The 12092-nt window shown below is 31.3% G+C and overlaps 1 protein-coding gene across 4 annotated transcripts in view; it reads right to left on the minus strand.

The window, feature by feature from the left end:
• Window positions 1–9862: 9862 nt before the first annotated feature.
• Window positions 9863–12092, minus strand: part of LOC114337853 (uncharacterized) — a 38788-nt gene continuing 36558 nt past the window's right edge. For all 4 annotated transcript variants that reach the window (XM_050656781.1, XM_050656780.1, XM_050656782.1 and 1 more), the window contains 3 exons: window positions 11663–11740; window positions 11236–11344; window positions 9863–9961 (listed from right to left, as the gene is read on the minus strand). In XM_050656781.1, coding sequence (XP_050512738.1) covers window positions 9952–9961; window positions 11236–11344; window positions 11663–11740 — 197 coding nt within the window. In that variant the 3' untranslated portion in view covers window positions 9863–9951. The remainder of the gene's footprint in view (window positions 9962–11235; window positions 11345–11662; window positions 11741–12092) is intronic.

Here is a 12092-nt window from a genome sequence, read left to right on the forward strand (position 1 = left end):
GCTCTCCATACTTCCCAGGAATATCATCTGGTCCGACTGCTTTTCCTTTCTTTATTTTTTGAAGCGCTTGAGCCACTTCCTCGTTTGTTATTCTGGTAACCATTGCTGTTTCTGTCTTCGTTAACTCAACAGTCTGTCTGTCAAATTCTTCATTTAATAAACTGTCAAAATACTTTTTCCATCTCTTCATCATTTTCATCTCGGATACATCTAATCTGATTAAAATCTCTTGCTTTCTTTGCTCTCTGTTTGGCTATTTTATATATCTTTGCTTCGCCTTCTTCTGGTATCAAATTGATCGTATAGGTTTGAATATGCTTCTGCTTTAGCTTTTGCTATTGCTACTTTCGCTTCCTTTTTGGCAACCATATAGTCTTGAAGATCTATGCCCGATCTGGCTTCTTGCCACTTTTTATATAATTTTCCCTTCTCTTTTATTTTTCCTTGTACTTCATTTGACCACCACCAAGTCTCTTTATCCTCAAACTTCTTTTCTGACGTTTTCCCAAGTATTTCAATAGCCGTCTCTCTAATAATATTGGCCATTTTTCTCCAAATTGTGTTAAGGCTTTTGTGGTCCTCTCCGATTGTTTTAGGACTCAATAGTATATATTTTTAAGGTTTATTCATCTTTTGATTTCTTCGTTTATTTTGTTGGCGGTAGTCACTAGTGAGCCAAAGTATGTGAAGCTGTCCACACGTTCAAAGATATGATTTCCAAAGACCGTTTCCCATTCCTGATTGATTATAGAATCCTTAGTAACCAGCATGCATTTGCTTCTAAAGCCAGATGGCTTATGTTTTCATCTAGATTTTTGCAAACTCATGTTTGTATAATGCTTAGGAAAGCTTTGAGGGCCTGGTTCATTAGACTGCAGCAAACCTTGACAGCAGGCCATTATTTGGTATTTTTCCTCTCGTATCAATTTTATTGAAGAGGGCGGTCACCAGTCTTATTTGATCTTTGGTAAGTAGTTTAGTCTAGCAAACATTTTTCTCTGTATTTGGTCCAGTCCAAGATATTTTTTGTTGTTAAATCTTTCTTTAAATGACACCACTTCTGTCTGTGCAATGATGGATTCCTTCTCATCGCTGACTGTCGTCGTAGCTTGGTGTTTTAATTTCCAAATAGTGACTTCAAACTTTGTTTCCTATCCATCTTATAAGTTTTTTGTCAGTTTAGGTAATGATGTTGTGGTCTGAGTCCAAAAATGTACCATGGCTTCGTCTTTGCCGGTAAGGGGATTGATATTGTTGTGGCCCAAGATAGAAATTTATGATGCAGTTTAATTAGACAAGCCAACCCCAAATATGGATAAAGGAAAAGAGAATAACAACTATTTGTTATTTCGTTTTATATGGGCATACTTGATGACCATATGTTTATTTTTTTGAAAATTTTTCTAAATAGGAACAGAAATAATTTATTAGTAATTTTAAAATTTCCAAAGATATTTTTCGTTATGACTTTTCCAATAATTTTTTTATCTTTTTTTTTAATTAAAAATAAATAATAATTATTACAGCAATAACTTTTAGCTAACAATAAAAGTTAGAAATGGTTTATTACCTTTTTAAGTGTAATAACACAATTAATTATTAACGTAACATAAGTAACATTTTATGTTTATTTTTATATTTTCTCATTAACAAAACTAGAGATGCATCAAGTCAAACTAATTTGATTTTATTCAACAAACTTGACTTGACATGAAAACCAAACTTTTATTGTAAAAAAGTTCGACTTGAGTTGATTTCAATATCTTTAGGTTTGACTTGAAATCAAACTTCTTCAAACAGTTTGAAGTTTGAATATCATATTGCGCAACATGTTTATTTTCAATTCTAATTGAGAGCGTCACAGGCGTAGCCAGGTTTTAGTTTCGGAGGGGGTTCAAAAAAGTAACACGACTAAATCTACATAAAATAACTTTTATATTCATAATAAAAATTTGAAATATGTTAATATCTTAACTTTTCGGGGAGGGTTTGAACCCCCAAAACCCCCCCTGGCTACGCCCGTGGAGAGCGTACCGACTTTTGTTTTGCCTTATTTGGATTGGTCTGAATCTGCTACTCCGCAAATTAGTTTGTAGTTCATATTATTAAGGAGTACATGCTTGGCTTGTTTATTACGTTCGTTTTGAAGTGTGTGTTTTGTGAAATAATATCTGAGCTGAATATTTTTCGGCTCAGAATAAGTATCAGATCAAACTGAGTCTGATTTTGAAGGTATTTCCAGTGCAAAAATTAAGAGAAAAAAATCTGCAAATGTACTTGTATTATGTAAAAATAAAGAACAGCGTTATAAAATGACAAATAGTAAACTAATTCTTTAAGACGACATTGCAAAGTCGCAAAAAATCATTAAACCTACCTACTCTATCAAAAATATAATATTTTGTTGTTCCTTCATCAATTTTTTTCAAAGGAGCCGTACAAGTATTACAAAACGCAATTTTTGAAGCTATTACAACCTCTTTATCACATCTGTATCTTTTCATCTTTTATTGTAAAGAAAGATCCAGCTATTTACTGCAAACACGTGTTACTGTGCTTGATCTGGTTAATACAAATTTTAAGATTTTTTCACTTGAATACTATTGTCCTATTGTAACATGAGCGGAGCGTGAAGGGGCAATATAATACAATCCAGGGGTTCTATGTAAAATATAAACGAAAGTTGAAAAGTTACGTAACACCCTGTTCGAACCCTCCCCCAACTTGCGTTACGTAATACATACTTGGAAGCTTCCAAAGTAGATTAAATTACACTTAGTATGATAAAAAAACTATCCAACGAATTCTTTGTTTTAATCTAGTAACACTCAAATAAAAAAAGTTATATCGATAAAAAGAAACTTGTCAGCAAGCAATTCTAAACATACAGGAATCATTTTCAAAAAATTTACCCTATTTTGATTATAATCGCTTCCTGTAACAAGATACTTTTATGTGGCACTCATTGTATTATTAATTTTCTTATCTTAATTGACAACTAACATGTCAATCTCGACAAAAAAGTATATCTACTAAATAAATTATTTTTCAAACTCTTTCAAACTAGTTTGACAAACAGTTTGAATTTTCAAACCTGTACGATTGACCAGTTTGACTTGACTTGAATTATTTGTCAGAAGGATTGACTTGAGTTTGACTTGAAATTAAGTCAAACTCAAGTCAAGTTCAAACATTCAAGTCAAACTTGTGCAACTCTAAACAAAACCAAAACGGCATTACATGTTTGAATTATTTATAAAAAATTACCTAAAAAAACAAGAAAAAATTTTAAAAAACGCTTACATTTAAAATTGTTTAGTAGTTATATATAATAAAATAGCTATAAATTCAATAGAGAAAAAGACGGATAGCTGTTTGGAGAAATTTTGAAACAAAAGTACAAAAGAAAGGGAGCAGACCTGGTCAGGGAAATAAGTTTTCCTCGGGACTCCTCAACAACCAGGTAATTTACGGTTTTTTTCCGATACTGACTTATAGTAAGCAATCCGATACGTTTTCTACGGAATTTTCGGCGTGGTATTTTACTTATCAACAATTTAGTGCAAAAAAATGCAATTTTTTCTAATTCCCTTATCATTTAAAAGATATTCTTATTTAAATATGAACATTTTATTTTTTAAGAAATAGAAAAAATTTCACAATGGCGTATTTTAAAATTTTTTTAATTAATTTGTTCATTGTCTTCACGAAAAAATTGTGGACGTTCTTTAGTCCAAGTAATGAAGCTTAAAATAGGACAAAACCTCGCAATATTTACAGAATGGATCGATTTGCTTGAAAATTTGAGAATAAGTAGTGGATAGTCCAAGGATCAATATCTATATCATGCCAAGAGGCGCTTTTACCATGGGGGTGGTTGCCATCCCATCTCGGGGGTAGACTTTTTTATTATATTTTGACCGCAAGAGTTGGTAAAAACATTCATTATAATCAAAAAACGTTATATACATTTTTTTGATAAAATTTATAGTTTTCGATTTATTCGCTATCGAAAGTGTTAGTTTTATATCGAAAAAATCTATGTTTTTAATCAGTTTTCTGCTAATAACTCAAAAAGTTTTCGTTTTATCAAAACAACTTTGCCCAACAAAAATGTACCTTTTGAAAAAATAAACCAAATCGTTTTTTTTTTAAATTTTCTTAGACCAACAGTAATCGAGCTATACTTTATTATATGTTGGCTCTTCTTCGTAAAATGCTATATATTGTAGTTTCAAAGTCAAAGATGGGAAAACTATGCATTTTTCGAGGAAAACTTATTGAAACTAATTTAAAGTATTTAAAAATATGTATCTCCAGAAATAAAAAACAATCCCTAGCTAAAAAAATTAAGTTACTTATAATGAAAAGAATGTCAGTCCCTATTTTTTTCAGCAAAAAAGTGATCGTAAACAACCCCCTAATCACCACCCTAATTAAAATTTGTCATCGACTTGATTTGACTTTCTTGATTTATATATTGTTAATAGGTTCTAGAAGTTTGACCGGCTTAGAATGATTAGTTTAAAAAAAATGGAGTTAAAAGCGAATAACGTGTTTTTGTAGTTTGGTAAACGTAGTAGTAACGTGTAGTTTCTTCAGAATAGAAAGATTAGCATCAGAGATAAGAAAAAATATTTAAATATGAAATTGTAGCCGATTTAATTCCCAAGAACTTGATTTGCAAAAATTTTTTTTACGGCAAAAATTGAGTGAGCTATTGACAATTAAACATTGTAACATCATGCAAAAACCACCTTTTTCAACGAACTTTCCAAGATAAAAAATTAAAAAGTTACAATTAAAAAATCAATATATTTTTTTGAAAATAAAATGGAGAAATCCAATTGGAAGCATAATAATGTAGGTTAGCGGTGTTTTTAGTCATTGGCCCTATTTATTCTTCTTTATTTATGTATTGTTAATAGATTCTAGAAGTTTGACTGGCTTAGAATGATTAGTTTTTAAAAAACTGGAGTTTGCGAATAACGAATGTTTGCAATTTATTAAAAAATGCCATTTTCTTCAGAATAGATAGATTAGTATCAGAGATACGAAAAAATGTTTAAATATGAAATTGTAGGTAATTTAATTCCCAAGAACATGGTTTGATAAAATTTGTTCTACGGCAAAAATTGAGTGAATGGTAAATGATTATACCATTGAAAAACATTGATTTTTTTATAAAACTAACACTTTCGATAGCGAATAAATCAAAAACTATTAATTTTATCTAAAAAATGTATAGAACATTTTTTGCTTATAATGAATGTTTTTATTAACTTTTGCGGTCAAAATATAATAAAAAATTTCCACCCCCAAGATAGGGTGGCAATCACCCCCATGGTAAAAACGCCTGTCGGCATCATATAGATTTTGATCCATATCCACTACTTATTCTCAAATTTTCAAGCAAATTGAGCCATTCTGTAAAAATTGGAGGTGAAAAGCTTTAGTTCCTGGACTACTTTGCTCAATAGATATTGATATATAATAATAGACGGAGAGCTAGAGCCGAAAAATCATCGTCATAAGTAATATGGAGTTTTTCCTGTGAAATGTGTCCAATGCATATCTACAATTATGACCCCTTTCAGGCTGACACCTCAGTGGATACAGGAAGTAGCAATGGGATGAAAGGGGAAAGTTAGTGCAGTCATTAAAGGTTTTCACCTCCTATTTTGTTAAACCTCCATCGATTTGCATGAAAATTGGTGACTAGTTAGAGCATACCTCAAGAAATAAAACTGATTTGGTGCCAACTTGCACTTTTACCCTGGTGGTGAATACCACCCCTTCCCGCGGGTGAAAACAATTTTATTAAAAATAACCCCACAGATCGATAGAGGGGCAAATTTTAAGTAAAATTTGTTATATCATGTTATTAAAATAAATCAAAACTTTTTGAGTCATTAAAGATCAAAGATTTGTATGTTTAAGAGCATATACGTGAAGTTACGGATGATAAAAAGAACATATTAATTAATTGTATGTTAGTAAAATATTATTTTTATAATGTTTCGATATTTAATTGAATATTTGAAGATATTCTTCTTTAGCGGCGAATCGATTGAGGGTAAAATTTGATTGATCCCCGCGCATGCACACACCGACAGTATGGTATTAGTTGTTATACGGGCTCTGATTGGGTGTTGAAATTTTGAAATGATCTGTCAATAATTGTTCAATATGGAGGTTATCGGTAAACAAAAATATTGTATAATATTAGTTTTTATTGATGGGCGGACAGAAATAAAATCAAATTTATAATTATAGTGACTTTTTAAATAGTTTTGAAAAGCCGCAGGTACGTAATTCTAAATGTTTCAGTTGGAAATACCTAATAGTTTCAAATTTGGAAAATGTAAACAAAATAATGTAGTTACCTATTAGTAGGCAATGTTTTAATAATTTACATAATCTGATTACGAACAAACTTTCTACAAATCTTCATCTCATATATCGTTTTCTTACTCTATATTTTGTTGTATTTTATTTCGACAAAAATCAAACTAATAATTTTATTAAATTCATATAAATTTATGGTGTAAACGTTTAGTTTGTGTATATTCCCACATGACGTATACGAGAGTTTGGTGCAGTTTGAAATGGCGTCAACTTTCGTACGGCGCGGTAGACGTGAAATGGGTTCAAGCCCCAAGCAAGTTATTATTTTTTTATAGATTTTATGATTGTAAGTATATTATTATATAATTTTTGAAGATATTCTTCTTGTTTGAAAGTGGTAGATAAGAAAGTTAGTTTGATTTTTAAATAAAATAAGTACAAATAACCTTTTAAGTATATTTACTTCGTTTAAGTTACCTATTATATAATAGAAGAATATCTTCTTACGTGCGTACAAAGTACACACACATTCTTTTTTTTTATCAATATAAACTGAATATGTCCAGAAACTGGGGGTGTCCAATAATGGGTATATTTGACATATTCGAATACACTTTTGCTAAATTTATAACATCAAAATAATAATATAAATATTATTTTAGTAACATACAATTAATCAATACGTTCTTTTATCATCCCTAACTTCACGCTTGTGCTCTTAAACAGACAAATCTTTGATCTTTAATAACTCAAAAAGTATTGATTTATTTTAATAACATGACATAACAAATTTTATTTATAATTATTTGTCCATCTATCGATTTGTGGGATTGTTTTTAATAAAATAGTTTTCACCCCCGAGAAGGGGTGGTATCCACTCCCAGGGTAAAAGTGCAAGTTGGCACCAAATCATTTTTATTTTTTGGGGTATGCTCTAACTAGTCACCAATTTTCATGCAAATCGATGGAGGTTTAACAAAATAGGAGGTGAAACCCTTTAAAGACTATACTAACTTTCCCCTTTTATCCCTTATTGCTACTTTCTGTATCCACTGAGATGTCAGCCTGAAAGGGGTCATAATTATCAATATACAATAGACACATTTTACACGCCAAACTCCATATTACTTATGACGATGATTTTTCGGCTCGAGCTCTTAGACTATAATCTTTCCAATCTCTTAGTATTAGCCTGATATGAACTTTTTCCTTTTTATCCTTTCTAAGTGATTTTGTTGTTCTCCATGCTCCGCTAAATTTATTTATTTATTTATTTAAGAAACAAACAGGCAAAGCCTAATTACATGTTTTACATAAATCCTATGCTTTACTCTATTTGTTTATACCTACTTATGTTTCATTTTCCATACCATGTTTCATTTTTTGCCATTAGCACTGCCTTTTTAATACTTTTACAGCATCTTTGGGCATCCTCCTCCTTTCGCCTATTTCTCACTCTTTGAGTATTCGTTTACCATTACGGTTCTTTGGTATTACTATGATGTGACCAAGACCTTGCTCTTTGGGCTCGTATTTTTACTTAAATTATTTTGTATCGTCTATATTTGTCCGACAATTTTTGTTCCCTCTCAGATCTCTGCTTTCTTTTCTTTCTGTTATTTATTGTTGTTATTATTTTCTACTGCCTCGTACTTTCGTTACCCTTGATAAGTTTTTTGTCTTCAGTACCTATTGATTTTAGTGCCCCCTATCATTCTACTCCCCTTCATGAACCTGTTGTCTAGCTCTTTTATTTATTTAATTTTTCCTCGTTTATTATAGTTACTTCGAGTCAAATTCTGGCGATGAAAAGGTTGCGAGTGTGACTTCACGACGATGAATACTCAAATTCTCTCACTTTTTCAAAATCATAGACATTTGGTTGCTATAATTTATTATATATTCTGCCATTTCCATATATGTATTACGCTCTTGTTTGGTTTATTGTTACTCTGTAGCTTTTTGCTTCTTCTATTCTCTAGAAAACTTTTTCTAGATGTTTTTTGATATTGCTTGCGTCCGTTTTTGATATTCTTATGATTTAATCTAATACTAGATTGAATAAATTCGATGATATTGGATCATCTTTTTTATTTATTTAATTTTTCCTCGTTTATTATAGTTACTTCGAGTCAAATTCTGGCGATGAAAAGGTTGCAAGTGTGACTTCACGACGATGAATATTCAAATTCTCTCACTTTTTCAAAATCATAGACATTTGGTTGCTATAATTTTTTATATATTCTGCCATTTCCATATATGTATTACGCTTTTGTTTGGTTTATTGTTACTCTGTAGCTTTTTGCTTCTTCTATTCTCTAGAAAACTTTTTCTAGATGTTTTTTGATATTGCTTGCATCCGTTTTTGATATTCTTATGATTTAATCTAATAATAGATTGAATAAATTCGATGATATCGGATCCTCTTGTTTTAAACCTCCATTTACTGTGAACAGCCTTCAAAAGCTTTGCTTGATGCTTACTCTATTGCTCTTGTTTCTAAGCATATTTCCATATATTACGCTTTTGTTTGGTTTATTCTTACTCTGTAGCTGTTTGCTTCTTCTATTCTCTAGAAAACTTTTTCTAGAGAGAGTTTTTTGATATTGCTTGCGTCCGTTTTTGATATTCTTATGATTTGATCTAATACTAGATTGAATAAATTCGATGATATCGGATCCTCTTGTTTTAAACCTCCATTTACTGTGAGCAGCCTTCAAAAGCTTTGCTTGATCCTTACTCTATTGCTTTCTAAGCAGCGTCATGCTCACTAGCCCTATATAAGCGTTCTAGTATTTACCAACTTGTAGCCCTATACAAGCGTTCTAGTAAATTACCAACTCTCTATTCCCGGGAAATTAAAAGGGGCCGGGAAAATGGAGCTCTAGTCTAAACCCTCCCTGGATTATCCGATCACTTTCTTTTCGTATTTTATTTATCTTTTCCTAATAATTTTTGGAAATGTTTTATAGATCATCCCTAAAATCGCTATAAATCTATAGTTTTATCACTCTTGTTGCTTTTTTGCAGATAAGGCAGATAAGAGCGCTGTTCCATTGTTTCGACCTTTCCTCCTTTGGTCGCATTGCTAATGTGAAGCGAAAGATTCTTTCTTACAGTATTTCGCTACTTTCCTTGAAACTGTCAGTTGTTATACTACTTTCGCCTGCGCTCTTGCTATTTTTAGATTTCTTATAACTTCCTTAACTTAATCTAAAGTCTCCGAACTACCTCGCATGTCTCCCAATATCTTACTGCCGATTCTCATTTCCTTTCATGTTAGTTTGTTGGTCTGTATTATAACAAATCTTGCTACTGTAATTTCTGCTAGAAGTGAAGCTTCTTTGATTTTGTCATACTTTGTAATATTCTTTTTAGTTTTTTTTATAATTTCTTAACTTTTCTTTAATATTGCTTCCATGTTTTCGACTAGGTCGACTAGGTCTGTAACACTAGAATATCGGTAAGCTCCATCAAGATATTATATATTAATACAGAAAATAAAAACCAAGTCTTTTTAATATAAAACAAATTTATTTACATTATTAATTTAATATCATACACATGCATCTTATATAAAAAGTAATCTCAGTATGTTACCTGCTATCTTCCGCTAAAAAAAAAGAAACAGTTTAATTTTTCTTCGTATTTTGTAAAAAAATTTATATATAAAAATAATAAATTTTAATAGAGTATTCTTTGATATTAACAGATCTATTATTTAAATAAAATAAATCTGAAACAAATACCAGGAAACCACAAAAGAAACCAAGAACGAACACCGACCAAATTAACAGTTGACATGAGAAATATATAACGACAATCAGCTGAAAATAAATCATTATCAATATTATTGAAAATAGGCAGCCTACAATAAAAAATATAAATCAAGGCGTAATAATTATACAAGGAATAAGCCATAATATCGTTTGTTTTCCCTATCATTTCTTATTAATAAGCATATGTATAGAAATCGACTTTTATTGGATGTAACTTTAATTCTACAATGAACCTTTCATTTTTTCTTAGATATACAAGATACATTTAAAAATGTAACGCATAATTGGATTATACTTAATTGATAATCATAAAAATAGGAACAATCAAAGAAAATAAACACCTTGGTGGAGCAGACAACTGAAAAACTAAGAAAAGAAATATCGACTGGCTATCAAATAAAGTCAAAGAATTGGAGAACTGGGAAATGTTCAGAAAAACTCATACTGAATAAAATAAAGAGATAAGAAGAGCCAAAAAGGAATCTTAGAGGAAGTTCTGCAAGAGTATTTCAGATATACACGGCATCACTACAATCCATAAGATTCTTTCCAAGGATCCGGCACAGGAACCAGGCCTATTCAAAAGATCTGATGGCATCTTTGTCGAATCTAAAAAGAAAACGCTAGAGTTCTTACTGCACAACCACCTCCCAGGTTCAACAATTATTGATAAGCAGACTTAGGCTGAACATCTAAAACGACCTAAACCCCCCAAAAAAAAAACAATATCGCGCTGGGCGAAACAAATGAAACGTAACCACTGCACTGGTATGAACAAATGGGTCTCAAATATTCAATAGTTCTTATACATGAGCCTTCGAAGAAGAGATCGAAAGATCTACTAGATATGAATAGAAGTGATCTGCATATTATTGTAGCTCTTCAAATATGACACTATCACCTCAAGGGAACATGAACAAAATCGGACTGACAGAAAATGAGAACTGAAAACTGTAAGATTGAAGAGATTAAAATCTTTTTACAAATCCTCTTCTGCTTCCTCACCTAAGGCCATAATAGATTTTGTTAAAAAGGCTCGGTTTGAAGGAATAACTTTAACCTAGGGATGAGCCACAAAAGATCTTTAGGTCGGGTGGAAAATACTTACTAAGATGATGCACTGGCACTGGCACTTGCATGAGCGCTTGCATATGCTTTACCTCCCCCACCACCTCCGCATCCTCCGGGGCAACCGCCTCCACCTCCATAACCACCGCCTGCAAAAATATAATTTATATCAATTTTACACATAACTAACTTTGGCTAGAAAGTGGTATAAACCAATAGAAAACATGCTGTAATCAAATATTTACAAGAGTAATAAAAGTAAGAAAAAAATTAAAACTAAAACAAAGCCTAATAATATAAGGAATCTACAAGACTAGAACCAAAAGCAGCAGATAAAGATGCAAAACATTGTTCTTATCATAAAATTAGGAAAATTAAAACAAAGTACCAGATAGGTTTATAAAAAAAGGGTTGCGAGAAGTTGTATACGTATAGAGTTCGTATTTACACGAAATTCTTCTATTTACCTTTAGATCCTCCATATCCTCCTGAATGGCCGCCACCTTTACCTCCTCCGCCTAATACTAATCCATCGTCTCCGTCGCCTATTATAAAAATGTATGTCTCAACAAGGAATTATCCAAAGAGTAAATTGATTTTTATAAATATATTATTGTTTATGTGTAGGAAAATCACTAATTGTACTGCATTGTTAAACTATTCTTAAATCCTCTTTTCCCTCTCTGACATGACTAAAGATGCTACGAAAAACGAGGTTCAAAAATGGTTGATAAGTAATCATAAAAAAAAATAGAGAACCACTCAAGGGCAAATCCAGACTAATCAAGAATTTTGATAAAATACTCTCGAACAGTTTGAACCTCGATAAACGAGAGATCAAAACGGTCATTGAAATGGTGACTGGACATTGCAGTTTAAGAAACCACCTATACAAAC

Source organism: Diabrotica virgifera, chromosome 7 (genome assembly GCF_917563875.1).
Source record: "Diabrotica virgifera virgifera chromosome 7, PGI_DIABVI_V3a".
Lineage (NCBI taxonomy): Eukaryota > Metazoa > Arthropoda > Insecta > Coleoptera > Chrysomelidae > Diabrotica > Diabrotica virgifera.